Source organism: Macaca fascicularis, chromosome 3 (genome assembly GCF_037993035.2).
Source record: "Macaca fascicularis isolate 582-1 chromosome 3, T2T-MFA8v1.1".
Taxonomy (NCBI): Eukaryota; Metazoa; Chordata; class Mammalia; order Primates; family Cercopithecidae; genus Macaca; species Macaca fascicularis.
This window is the reverse complement of record NC_088377.1, coordinates 184,315,373-184,330,241: the sequence shown is the minus strand read 5'-3', so window position 1 is coordinate 184,330,241 and position 14,869 is coordinate 184,315,373. Positions and strand designations below refer to the sequence as shown.

Here is a 14,869-nt window from a genome sequence, read left to right as displayed (position 1 = left end):
TGAGCTCTTGCCCAGTGTATTGGAAGAATCAGATCATATGTGGGTTGAAAGGTTGAGTGCAAGGTTTTATTGAGTGGTGGAAGTGGCTCTCAGTGAGATAGATGGGGACCCGGAAGTCGGGGGATGGAGTGGAAAGGTGGTTTTCCCCCGCAGTTGGCTGCCCAGTGGCAGGACTCTTCTCCGACTACCTCTGGCTAAACTCCCCTTCGGCATTCGTGTCCTTCCGCCATCGCTGATCTGCCGGTGTCTGTTGGTGTATTCTTCTGCTCCTCTCGACGTCCAGCCTCGTGTCTGTGTCCGCTGAAGGTCTCAGGTTTATATGGGCACAGCATGGGGGGCGTGGCGGGCCAAAAGGCAACTTTTTGAGTGCAAAAACAGAAACCCCTGTCCTCATTTAGGTCGGTGGGCACAGGCCCTAGGATGGAGCCCTCATCAGGGACTGCGCCCTTTTCTACCGAGTACTTCCCTGCCCCACTCTTGTATCAAAATGCTTTTAATTTGAATGAGGGAAATCTCTCTTGGAAGATTTCAAGTGGTGGGGAATATGGACTTAAATAGAAGCAAAATATAGCTTAACCATATTTGAGCTTCTGAACATCCTCACCTTCAAAAGTATGTAAAAAATAGTTTAATTTCTATAATCTGCATGATTGTTTTGTTCCTAAAATGTGTATCTATTTTACCCCACTGTGAAAATAGAGTAAATGGAACCATTTCCTGCTTCATAGAGGAAGAAAGCATTCAATTGTGTCTTGAGTGATTAGAAGTATTGAACAGTATGAAGAAGGTAGCAGAAATTACAAGAGCAAATGTATGAACAGGCATTAAATTGTGTAAGACTGTTTTGTAAGGGTGTGAAGTACACTTGATAAAGTAACATTTATCTTACTCAGTAGTCAAAAATAAGATATGGTCCAAATGTTTAAAAATTCAAATGCCCTCTCGAAGTGAAATTTTTATCTAGTGAACAATGGAGACTCGTTGAATGTATAAAAATTGAAAAGTGGTTTTAGGAAAATGATTGCATCACTGGTAGAATGATTCAGGCTTCTTGCAGGCCCAACTGGGATACTTGGGAGAAGGATGTTCCAAGCAAAGGGAATAGCTTAAGCAAAGGTTCTAAGGCAGAAGTGTGCCTTGCGTATTCGAGGAATGGCCAGAAGGCCAATGTGTTGTGAAAAAATAAGCAAGGGAAAGAGGAACAGAGAGGAGGCAAGAAATGTAACAGGGAGGGGGATCACCTAGGACCTTGTAGGCCTATGTAGGCTGTAGGTTTTTCTCTGAGTGAAATAGGAAGCTACTGTATGGTTTAGAGGAAGAGTGACAGCATCTAACCTAAAGGATCACTCTGACTTCTATGTTGAGAGTAGACTCCGGGTTGGTGGCTAGAATGAGGGAGGCCAAGGTTAGAAGTAGAGGAACCTAAGAGGAGGCTATGACAACTATAGAAGATAAATCGAATGAGTCCCCACAGAGATTTTTAGTGCCCCTCCCAACTCTGCCATTCATAGGAACCTACAGGGAGTTGGATCTAATTGGGGTTGATATTATAGTCTTAAATCTCAAAACATAATTAAAAGAATGCAAGAATTAAAGCGTAAGAGTTTAAAAGTTGTGGGCTCTCAGGGGGCTGCTGCTGGGCCGCTGGGTCTCTCTTTGTGGACTTTGTCTCCTGAGGCCTGGAACAGGAGGAACTCCAGTCCGTTCCAGCCTCCATGGCAGCCCACGGTTAGGTGCACCAGGGTTTGCTGATGTCATCTTGTGCTGTTCCACCCTTGGCGCCAGCAGAGCTGCTGCCCCACTGTCCCAGAAAAGCCTGAGCCTGTAGTTTAGGTAGGATGCCACATCTGCATCCTCAAGACCTGTTATCCATGCGCAAAAAGATGTTGGGAAAGGCCATTTTGCCAGGAGGGGTTAGGGGAGGGACAGATAATCTATTTTTAATAAATAACATCCTAGAAAGACCAAAATAAATTTAAAAAATAATAAAAGTTTTAGGCTCCATGAACTGGAGAGGTCAGAGAAATAGAAGAATTGTAGGAGTTACTGAGATAAACAGAAGGTAGGTAGTGGTAGAACGATAGGATAATTTAAATAGAAATATTGAAAGATCTCTGTTGTTCCTTAAATGGTCTATAATCACGGAAGTAAGTCTGAAAAGGACTGGAGGGGAAAAAGACTCAGAGTATAGGAGGTTGAGAAACTTAGAAGCCTTGCGAGTGAATAAATTGTCTATGTGATGAATAGTATTAAGAAAGATGACTGGATTAGTACCAGGCAGAAGGACTGAATAAGAAAATTTCTGAAGGTAATAAAGTAAGTACAACGAGAAGGGGTATTATTATAAAGTAACATGTATAAAGCAGCAGGGCTTTAAAGTAGGAGGGACAAAATGATCTGGAAGCAGCAGGGAGGAATTCTGCACTATTTTCATCTTGAAAGTCAGGACCTCTATACGTCCAAAAAAAAAAAAAAAAATAGAAGAATGACAAAGTGGAATTTGGCTTATGGCAGAACTCCAACAAACCTCAATTGCCTTGGGCACTCAAAATACAGGGATCTTCCGCCTCAGTTGTCAATGATATCATGATAGGGATTTAGAAGGAATCAGTATATAAATATGAATATCAGAGAAATTATAACCAGTCAGAATGGATTGCAGGTATTATATAGAAACTTCTCATATACATAAGAAGAAAAATGTAAATTTTTGTGTTAAGGACATATAATCATGGAGGAAACAGGGCAACAGAAGACTGGACATGTCTGTCTGCTTTGAGATACCCCAGTATGGGTCCTTACCAGGAGGCCTCATCAGTGCTCTGTGAGTGTGCACAGTGTTTAGCCAGCACCTGGCTCTTCTTATGCAGAATAGAGATAACTGGATCCTTAGATTCCAGGCCAGGTAGCTTACATTTAGTGAACTAACCTGCTTGTTCTAGCCACATTTGAGACACTCTTTAGGAGTAATGAAAAATCCCTTAATAAACATAAAGTTGAAATTGGCATTAAGAAGGAATATCCACACGCGTAGTAAAGAACTTTCTTTTACAATCTAGAAAACTTGTGAAGGAAATTTCTGTTTGCAGCTTAGAGTTAGGAGAGAATGAAGGGGAAAGCGTAGTTCAGAAAACGTAGCCTTTCTTGGGAGCTCCCACCATTCGCATGGGATGGCAAATGCAGGAGGACGGGGAAATCTCCAGTGTGGGTAGCCAAGGTTTATCTTACTCCTGTGTGTTTTGAGCAGAGAGAATATCTGAGGAATCCTCAAAACCCATCTCATAATCCTCAAACCAACCTAAGGTTTCCTATGTTGATACCGTCTCATTTACTCTCTTTGTCAGACCCTCAAACCACTTTTTTCTCAGGGGAGGGAGGAACAGAAAAGACTTTGCCCAGGACTGCTGGGAGGTAGAAGGAGAAGGGGAAACACCAGGGTTTCTGCACAGGAAAGGGGTGATTCTGCAGCGCTGTGGCTAAACTGCTGGCACAGAAGTACACAGCCGAGTCCCTGGGTTCTGAGGGCTGGATCTTCAGAGTGGAGAATGATGCGTCAGGCATCTTAGCTGAGAATCGATCCTTGGGCATCCCTGAATCATCTATCGGAGACTTGTTGTTAAAGTAAATCAGGAACTCCAGTCCCCGCATCATGGTCTGTCTGTACCATAAGAGGTAGGTATGGCCTGAAATTGGTTCGCATCTCAGAGTCACTTCTTTTCCCATCTCTGTCACCTCATGCCGGGGTGACTGGATAACTCCAGCATCTGTGTGCTCTGTGAAAGAAGGAAGAATTGGGCATCAGAATAAGGAAAATATATGAGGTCATCCATGCAGGAGCCCAGTGTGACGATGGTAAATATTCTGAAGACTCACTCGCTACCACGATACAAAGGGACACACAGCAGAGAGTCCAGGAGCCCATGGCAGAGTGAGAGCAGATGTGGAACATTCCAGGCCCTCTGTGAGCATGAGCAAATAAATGAATGTTGTGACACTTTATCCCCACAAGATGCATCTGTCAGTGACATCACTGAATGGGCCACCAGCCCCAACTTCTTTAAGAGGAGGCTGCATCTCTGGCAGATGAATCAGGCAGGACTGAACTCAACTCTAATGGATCTGAGATACAGATGCACACATGCAGAGGCTCCCTGGGTATTTGTTTTGATATTAACAATTCATAGCACCTTCTCCATAACATGCCTTACGTAGGAGCCTGCCAACTTTATCCATCTGCACCTCAGACTCCAAGTATTTAAAGATGAACTCATTGTCTTACTGCAGGCGAGCTTCTCTGCAAACTCTCTCATTCCTCTCACTGGTGGCTTGGTGCTTCTACTCCTTTATGCATACTTCAATTATCAGTGAGTTAGGAGTAGGCATCTGAGAAGATGCATGTCAACTGCATTGGTAGGGATACAGGAGCTGAGATGATGCCCTGAGAAATGATTATATTTGAAGCTCTTCCTTGCAGTGAAAAACCTGGGTTTATTTATCCTTGAACTGTATTGAATTCCCAAGGCCCGTGGAATGGAACCTCTCACATTCTCTATTCCCACAATAAAACAGAGGATAAGATTGTCTTATTCTTGAAGACTTGCAGCTAAAATGTTCTATTCTTGAATTAAATCTTATTACTACCCCTAGAAAAGTTCAATGTTTTTTCATCATTAACACCTGGCCTTTTCCCCATAACCTCACTTCTGCAAACCTACTTCCTCTCAGAGATTATGGAAAGCTGAGAGAAAGATTTGTTTTTTGAGTTGGTCAATTCAGTTACTTGCCATAAAAGGGCATATTTTGACTCTTGGCACAGAGGTATGCTTCTGAGTTCACTGCATTCAAAAGTACTTGCCAATGTTAAAGGGCATTAGTTTGCAGACTAGCTTGTGTTACCGGAGGGGCCTATTTCCCTGTGGGCTCTATCCTTTTGCAGGGTCTGTTGTACCTAGGATATAAAACTGTGGTCATAATTCTGTCTTCAAAAATTTAATTGCTTACCACTCCCTGTAACCACGTACCAAGTGTGGCAGGCAGCATGACAACCTCTCAAAGATGTCCATGTCTAATTCCCAGAAACTGGGAATGTGTTAAATTATGTGGCAAGGGGAGAAAGGAATGTTCCAAATGGAACAAAGCTTGCTAATCATCTGGCCTTAATATAGGGAGCGTGGCCTGGATTTTCCAGGTGGGCCCAATGTAATCACAAGGGTCCTAAAATGTAGAAGAGGGAGAATAAAGAGTGAGCCTCAGAGTGATGCAGAGCAAGCAAAGGCTCAGCCAGTCCCTGTTGGCTTTGAAGATTGAATGGGGCCATGAGCCAAGGAATGCTGATGGCCTCTAGAAGTTGAAAAGGAGAGAAAAACAGTTCTCCCCTAGAGCCTCGGGAAGGAATGCAGTCCTGCCAACACCTGGATTTTAGCCTGGTTTTGGACTTCTGACCTGCAGAACTGTAAGATAATTCTTTTAGTTATTGTAAGCCACCAAGTTAATGGTAATTTGTGTCAATAGAAATTGAATACCTTCTAGTAGCCATGGGACTGATGGGTGAGAGGCAGAAGCCAGATACAAAATACAGGTAGAGACAGATGCATGATCACATGGAATGAATTTCAAATCAGGCTAAAGGAAGTCTATAATGCAGCTGGGCTTTAGAAAAGGAGGAAGGAAAATAATCTGGAAGCACCCAGGAGGAATTCTGCACTATTTCCGTCTTGAGTGTCAGGACCCCGTACGTAAAAAAAAAAAAAAAAAAAAAAAAAAATAGGAGAATGACAAAGTGGAATTTGGCTTACGGCAGAACTCCAACAAACCTCAGTTGCCTTGGGCACTCAAAATACAGGGATCTGTTGCCTCAATTGTCAATGATACCATGATAGTGATTTAGAAGGAATCAATATTAAATATGAATATCAAAGAGAAATTATAACCACTCAGAATGGATTGCAGGTATTGTATAGAAACTTTTCATATAAATAAGAAAAATGTAAATTTGTGTGTTAAGGACGTGTAATCAGAAAGGAAACGGGACAACAGAAGACTGGACATGCTTGTCTGCTTTTAGATACCCCAGTGTGGGTCCTCACCAGGAGGCCTCGTTAGTGTTGTCTGACTGTGCACAGCCTTTAGCCAGCACCTGGCTCTTTTATGCAGAATAGAGACAAATGGATCCTTAGATTCCAGGCCAGATAACTTACATCTAATGTACCAACCTGCTTGCTCTAGCCACATTTGAGACACTCTTTAGGAGTAGTGAAAAATCCCTCAGTAAATGTAAATTTGAAATTGGCATTATAAAGGAATGTCCACAATCATAGTAACGAACTTTCTTTTACAATCTAGAAAATGTGTGAGGGAAATTTCTGTTTGCAACTTAGGAGAGAATGAAGACGGCCTCATAGTTCAGAAAATGCAGCCTTTCTCGGGAGCTCCCACCATTCTCATGGGATGGCAAATGCAGGAAGGCAGGGAAATCTCCAGTGTGGGTAGCCAAGGTTTATCTTACTCCTATGTGTTTTGAGCAGAGAGAATTTTTGAGGAATCTTAAAAACCCATTTTGTAATCCTCAAATCAACATATGGATTCCTATGTTGATACCTTCTCATTTTCTGTCTTTGTCACACCCCAAACCACTTTTGTCTCAGGAGAGGGAGGAACAGAAAAGACTTTGCCCAGGACTGCTGGGAGGTAGAAGGAGAAGGGGAAACACCGGGGTTTCTGCACAGGAAACGGGTGATTCTGCAGCGCTGTGGCTAAACTGCTGGCACAGAAGTACACAGCCGAGTCCCTGGGTTCTGAGGGCTGGATCTTCAGAGTGGAGAATGATGCGTCAGGCATCGTAGCTGAGAATCGATCCTTGGGCATCCCTGAATCATCTATCGGAGACTTGTTGTTAAAGTAAATCAGGAACTCCAGTCCCCGCATCATGGTCTGTCTGTACCAGAAAAGGGAGCTGTGGCCTGAAATTGGTTCGCACCTCAGAGTCACTTCTTTTCCCATCTCTGTCACCTCATGCCGGGGTAACTGGATAACTCCAGCATCTGTGTGCTCTATAAAAGAAGACAGAATTGGGCATCAGAATAAGGAAAATATATGAGGTCATCCATGCAGAAGCCCAGTATGACAATGGTAAATATTCTGAAGACTCACTCGCTACCAGGATACAAAAGGACACACAGCAGAGAGTCCAGAAGCCCATGGCAGAGTGAGAGCAGATGTGGAATATTCCAGACCAGGCCCTCTGTGAGCATGAGCAAAGAAATGAATTTTGTGACATTTTATCCCCACAGGATACATCTGTCAGTGACGTCACTGATTGGGCCACCACCCCCAACTTTTTTAAGAGGAGGCTGCATGCCTGGGAGATGAAACAGTCAGGAATTAACTCAACTATAATTGATCTGAGATAGAGATGCACACATGCAGAGGCTCCCTGGGTATTTGTTTTGATATTATCAATTCATGGTTCCTTCTCCATAACATGCCTTACATAGGAGCCTGCCAACTATATCCATCTGCACCTCAGACTCCAAGTATTTAAAGATGAACTCATTGTCTTACTGCAGGCGAGCTTCTCTGCAAACTCTCTCATTCCTCTCACTGGTGGCTTGGTGCTTCTACTCCTTTATGCGTACTTCAATTATCCATCAGTGAGTTAGGAGTTAGGCATCTGAGAAGATGCATGTCAACTGCATTGGTAGGGATACAGGAGCTGAGATGATGCCCTGAGAAATGATTATATTTGAAGCTCTTCCCTGCAGTGAAAAACCTGGGTTTATTTGTCCTTGAACAGTATTGAATTCCCAAGGCCCATGGAATGGAACCTCTCACATTCTCTATTCCCACAATAAAACAGAGGATCAGATTGTCTTATTCTTGAAGATTTGCAGCTAAAATGTTCTATTCTTGAATTGAATCTTATTACTACCCTAGAAAAGTTCAATGTTTTTTCATCATTAACACCTGGCCTTTTCCCCATAACCCCACTTCTCCAAACCTACTTCCTCTCAGAGATTATGGAAAGCTGAGAGAAAGATCTGTTTTTTGGGTTGGTTAATTAAGTTACTTGCCAACAAAAGAGAAGGGCACATTTTTTGCTGTTGGCACAGAGGCATGCTTCTGAGTCCCCTGCAGTTGAAAGCACTTCCCAAAGTTAAAGGGTATTAGTTTGCAGACTAGCTTGTGTTACTGGAGGGGCTATTTCCCTGTGGGCTCTTTCCTTTTGCAGGGTCTTTGGATCCGGTATATAAAACTATGGCCATAATTCTGTCTTCAAAAAGTTAATTGCTTATTACTTCCTGTAACCAGGTACCAAGTATGGCAGGCAGCGTGATGAGCTCTTAAAGATGTCCACGTCTAATTCCCAGAAACTGGGAGTGTGTCAAATTATGTGGCAAGGGGAGAAAGGAATGTTCCAAATGGAATGAAGCTTGCTAATCAGCTGGCCTTAATATAGGGAGCGTGGCCTGGATTTTCCAGGTGGGCCCAATGTAATCACAAGGGTCCTAAAATGTGGAAGAGGGAGAATGAAGAGTGAGCCTCAGAGTGATGCAGAGTCCCTGTTGGCTTTGAAGATTGAATGGGGCCATGAGCCAAGGAACGCTGGTGGCCTCTAGAAGCTGAATAGAAGAGAAAGATAGTTCTCCCCAAGAGCCTCGGGAAGGAATGTAGCCCTGCCAATACCTGGATTTTAGCCCAGATTTGGACTTCTGACCTGCAGAACTGTAAGATAATAAGTTTTTGTCATTGTAAGCCATAAAGTTATTGGTAATTTGTGTCAATAGAAATTGAATACCTTCTAGTAGCCATGGGACTGATGGGTGAGAGGCAGAAGCCAGATACAAAATACAGGTAGAGACAGATGCATGATCACATGGAAAGAATTTAAGATCAGGCCAAGGGAAGCCTATTCAAACGTCTTCTTATGTCTGCCTGGGCCTCATCTTCTTCCAGGAGACACACTGGACTATGCCTCATATGTGGATATGCTGGTGGCATCACTGTGATTGTCACCTCCCTGGGGAGAGGGTCCCTCTGCTGTGGTCCTGGGTAGCACCTCTATTTCTTGCTTTTCTACTCTCTACAGAGCAGGTAGGGTTGGCCTTGGCTGATTTGGGGCCAGGCTTTCCAAGGCTCCTTTGACACAAGAACTCCTTCTCTGATTTTCTCAGCTCAGAACATGGGCCCTGCACCACCCCAGCTCTTTGTGCCCCCACATCTTAAGCGAGCTCAGAGGTATATGCACTGCAAAGCACACCTGTCACTCAGCCCCACTCAAAGCTCAATTTAAAGCAAAACCCACCTCTACAATGGAGGAAGAAGGGTCGGTTACTAATTCCTTTATTCCCAGCCATCATTCAAGACCTCTGCAAACCAACTCCCTGAATCTAGGTCCAACCTCAGAGTAACCCTTAACCATCTTTTTCCAGGGAGCAATCTCTGCTCCTCCCTGTTGACCCTGGATGACAGCGAAGCCACAGTGCCTCCTAGTGGCCAGTAGGCTGGAACAGCACAAATGTGCTGTCTTTTGCCAAGACACAAGGACTTGGGCTTTGTTTCACTGAGTACGGGGCATATAGAATATTATGATTAGTTAGTGTTAGAAGGCCAGAGAATAATATTAGTGCTATGGGGTAGGACAGAGACACCCGAGACATTGACAATGCGGTCAGAAAGGTGGAAACATAATGCCGGGTTTAATACTGATAAGCAGCAGGTCTCAATGTGAAACTTGATGGGCTGGCTAACATGATGCTGAATCAGAATTTAACCATTCTCTGTCCCCTCCAAACGGCAGGCTAGCCCTGCATGGAAGAGAAAGTTCGCCACTGATCTTGGCACACGTTGAAAACGCACCAAAGAATCTAGCTTTTCTCTAGGGAACCAGGAGGAAAACAGGAAATAAGGAGGGACTAAAATGAAGAGAACAAATACTATAACTGATTTCCCTTCCATAGAGAAGGTTTGGCAAGGAATGGGAATATTAAAACAGGATTATTATTTTCGGGGTGCCCCACAAAATGGCATATGTGGAACAAACTGTTGTCCCAGGAGGGGGTAAAACAATAGTAACATATCAGTTACTCCCTCCAAATTTGACCACTGCCCCTGGGGAATACTCATAAAACAGCCAAAATATACCCCCAGGGTGTAGTAATTAAATTAATTTGAAGCCCAATCTGTACTATCTGACCTAATCTCAACAATCTCTTGATTGTGTTTCTCATCTTGCCATATGGTCCAATGGAACACAGAGGTTATGTGATAGAAATAAATAACAATATAAGAATACTCTAGTAATAACATGCCCCAAACAAAGTTATGTCTCAATTGGATTATGAATGGCCTTTAAGTTTTTTTAAAAAAAGTATTTGATATCAGAATTTAATATCTCTATACCATTTAAGTTAAATGTCAGACACATCACAAAGAATCTAACATTAAAATTCAAGGAAAATTAGAATTCCAAGTAAAGTTATTTTCACCTTAATCCCAATAATTAAGGATAATGTCACTTACTCTTTCTGTTGTTATCTACATAGTTGGAAAAAATATCAAAAACAACATTAAAAATTTCAGTTAATTAAAGTCCTAAAAAAAAAAAATAAGGAATAACTTGGCTGGAATGTTGGTGAGGGCAAGAGCCCTGGGAGGTGAGCACAGCAGTCCATTTGTCCTAGAGGGCATTTGCAGATCCTGACTCAGCACTCAGGAAGCTGACTCACAGGCCAGGGGGGTAAAGGCAAAAACCAGAACATACCAAATGTGTCATTGCCAAATTCCAATAGTAACAATAAGCCAGAGACAAACCTGTTCTCCAGATGCTCCAGGACACCTCAAGCCTTAAACTGATTCAGGGAGCCTGATCGTTTATACTACATGCACTTTCAGAAGCACAGAAAAATGATTGCTGCAGAAAAATATGGTCCATCCTACACCAAAAATTATTTCTACAGCTTTAGCATTTGGCACAGTGTCAAACATCATCAGATTGGTAAGGAGAAATACAAATGCCATGAAAACTCAAGCACCATAACTGAGAAGCAGCACAAAAAGAAAATCACAAAAATATCCTGTGAAGATCTCAGAGGTGAAAATGATCAGACAGACTCTGAAACAACCGTGTGTCCTATGTTCAAATAATAAAAAGTGATCTCAGAAAATATGAGGAAGTTATTGACTATAAATAACATAGCAGATTGGAAAAAGAAAAAAATAGAAATTTTGACAAGGAGATGGTGAGTGAGTGGTCATTTTAAACCATCACATCGGTGAGGTTTTATTAGAGGAATAAAGGAAAGGGAGATGTGCAATGAGCAAATGGACATAAAGCCTGACTTGCCATCAGGAATTAGATTGGATAAGGAGGGGAGGGAAGTCAGGAGGGGCTAATGGACAGTGACAATGCTTTCAGACAATTTCCAGTATGCTGCTTTTTAGTAATTCTAACCAATACTTCAGAAAGATTTCTAGAATTATCTTAGTTTAGGCAGAAGAAGAGTAGTGAATATGGAGCTAGACACACAGAGTGTATTATCAGAGAGGGCAATTGATTGCTTCAGAAGTTCTTACAAGGAATATTTTAATCCACCAAGGAACTTTTAATATATAAGGCAGACAAGTGGAAATGTCCTCTGAACTGACTGGTCCAGGTCTAGATATACTCTTGGGCTGGGATGATTACATAGAAGAGTTAGAAAGTTCAGGAGAAGCAGAATTCATCTGGAGCTAAGATTTGGGACTGGTTGCCGGGGTATCCATTTGTGTGCATTTCTTTGAACTAGAAAAAGGGCTGAATAACGTAGCTGAAATGATAATCACTATCATTAACAACATCATTATTAACATACTATAACAAAAATAAAACAGAAGGGAAAATATTTCCAAACGCATACTATGTGTTGAGACTTTGCTAGACAGCCAGGGTGTCACCAAGGATAACAAGTCATTCACACGCTGACAACTACAGAGGGGGAGCCTGCTGTTTGCTGCTTGGTATAATCACTATCTGTATTACTAAGTTTATTGTACATGTTTCATGATCTCATACTTTTATGGGAGAGAAACTATCACTACCCCTGAGGACTCAATCTCTGATAAGTCACTTTAGGTTTCTTCAGTTGTCCCCAAGAAGTGTTCCAAATCCCTGAGACACATTTTCAACCAACAATGATAGCACTCATGTTTTAAGAAAGAGTTCATTTCCTCCCACTGTATGAATCCTAGCTATATCTGAAAACTCACTTCTTCCCTGGGAGGATGAGGAATAAGGAAAGGCCGCTGTGAGCTGATAGAGAGGAGAGAGACCTGCAGTTTTGTGCACAGGAGGGAAGTGTCTCTGCATCGCTGTGGCTAAGCTGCTGGCACAGAGATACACGGCCGAGTCCCCAAGCTCTGCAGGCTGGATCCTGAGAGTGGAGTCTACTCCTTTGAGCCTCTCTGCAGAAAATCAATCCTTAGGCAACTGTGAATCATCTACTGCTTCCTCATTCTCATATCGAACCAGAAGCTCCGGGCCCTGCCCAAGTTCTGCCGGTACCAGTAAAGGGTATTGTGGCCAGAAATAGGATTGCACCAAAAAGCCACAGGCTGTTTTTTTCTCTGTGATCTTATATCTCGGAGACTGGGTCACTCCAGCTTCTGTGAGTTCTGTAGCGGGAAAAGAATTTGAAAATAGAGGAAAATGACTAGAATAATCACTGGGAGATTATGTGAGGATCATGGTGTTCCTAGGACTCACCTGCCCCCAGGAGACAGAGGGCCGCCCAGCGGAGGAGCCCGGTGCCCATGGCAGGATCAGGGTAGGATGGGAGCTTTGCCAGATCAGGGTCACTGTGAGCAGGAGCAGAGGAAGTGGGACGTCGCTGTCTTTAACGGAAGTTCCTACAGTGACATCATTGTCTCCACAAATGCCTAAGTTCTTAGAAAACAATCGTTGTAAACTAAAACACAGCTAAAAGTTTGTTTAACGTATTCATAGACTGGAAGTTCATCCAAGCGTCCTCACTCACATATTCAGGGCTTGGGGAATTAGATCTCTCACTACATCTCTAGGCCTATCCTGTGCTGGATGTTTCTACTTGGAAGTCTCAAAGGCAACTCAAAATATATATATCAATTAGTGACCTCTTGATTTTAGCATTTTGCTAAGCATTTTCCTTCTCTTTTAGTATTTCTTTTCTACCAGGTCCTCCATGCTCCCAGTCCTCTAGGGTAATTGACACAGCTTTATCCTAGAACTGCATTGAACCAGCCAACACACTCTAACCTAAAGGGGTAAAATAATTCCCTAAGCACAAAGTTGGGAGGTTTCATTTTATCTGAAGGCCAATGACCAGTTCCCTTTTTGCTGTTATCAATCTTCATTACGCGTTATGTATCAAGCCTTCACTACGATTCTGCCTGTAGTTCTTGGTCACCAATGTATTGAAAGTAAGTTCTGATATCTTAACCAAAATGGGCGAAGAACACTCTAACTCCTGAAAATATCAGGGTGAATATCTAACAATAAATGCAAAATTGAACAGAACCTCTGGGATCTTAAACACTTACACTTCTATCATATTTTACAATTGAATTGCAGTGTTAGTATCCAGCAGTTTTAAAAAAAATTATGCAACATTAGTTATGACACACTTCTCATTGTCTGAGTGGTAGAGTGGGAAGGCTTGAGGGATTGGAGAAGCCCTGAGAATCAATATGAATGAACTAACCAATGATATGTATGTTCAGAGAAAGGGACTAGTACAACTCAGCCTAGAGAAATCCAAGTTCCTAAAACCTAGGGGACACATGTCAAGGTTATCAGGTGAAGACCTGTGAATGTAGAATTATCAGAACCATCTCTTTTCCATATAAATTGTTTATCATTGTGGTAGAAAAGCTGCTAGTCGGAGCACACGTTATGTTGACACCAATTAATAATTTCATGATGGAAAGTGTCTTCACATCACAGTGTCACTATCTCTTCCATCCTTGTGACCAGGGCTTAAGGCCCTGGATGACAACAGCATTGAGAGAGTGGAGGCTGGGTGGCTGGAGACAGGACCTATCAGGTTGCATGTGAAATACAAAACAAATGAACAAAAAAACACCCATGATTGTGTCAGGGCCCAAAGGGCCATCTCATTGCTCACGGAAGGAAATGCCAGAGTTCTAGAAAATCTGGTTCTTGTTAAGAATATTTGCGGTGTTGGCCGGGCGCGGTGGCTCACGCCTGTAATCCCAGCACTTTCAGAGGCCAAGGCAGGCGGATCATGAGGTCAGGAGATGAAGATCATCCTGGCTAACACAATGAAACCCTGTCTCTACTAAAAATTAAAAAAAAAAAAAAATTAGCTGGGGGTGGTGGTGGGCGCCTGTAGTCCCAGCTACTCAGGAGACTGAGACAGGAGACTGGCATGAACCTGGGAGGCAGAGCTTGCAGTGAGCCGAGATCATGCCACCGCACTCCAGCCTGGGTGACAGAGACAGACTCCATCTCAAAAAAAAAAAAAAATTGCGGTGGGTGTTACTGGCAACATCTATAATTGTCCACTCCCATCTTCTACATTCCCCTTACATCCTCCTGTCGATCATCCAGTACACACTAGAATAGGTTGGGTGTAGGGCAGGGCACATTGCTAAGGTTTCTCTGATGTTCTCCCAAGGAGGCATATTTCTCTCTGCATTGGTCTGTGAGCATTCAGGTTGGTTCCTGGCTCTCCTCCATCTACCCCTCAAGTGGGCTCAGAAGATTCTCCACTCAATGGTTTGCTACAGTTCAGATTTCACTGCTGACCAGAACCCACTGGCATCAGCGGAGAAAGATGAGTTTCTACTGACAACTCAAAACACCTGCAAACTAGATACTGACTGCTAGGATGAAGCC

The 14,869-nt window shown here is 42.9% G+C and overlaps 1 protein-coding gene and 1 gene segment (V, D, J or C); one reads left to right on the top strand and one right to left on the bottom strand.

The window, feature by feature from the left end:
- LOC135969973 (uncharacterized) overlaps window positions 1-14,869 on the top strand; it is a 91,075-nt gene that overhangs the window by 37,306 nt on the left and 38,900 nt on the right. The window lies entirely within an intron of this gene.
- Window positions 5,627-7,250, bottom strand: LOC141409940 (T cell receptor beta variable 12-4-like). The segment is given in 2 exon segments: window positions 5,627-7,049; window positions 7,150-7,250. Coding segments are annotated over 2 exon segments (513 nt in total).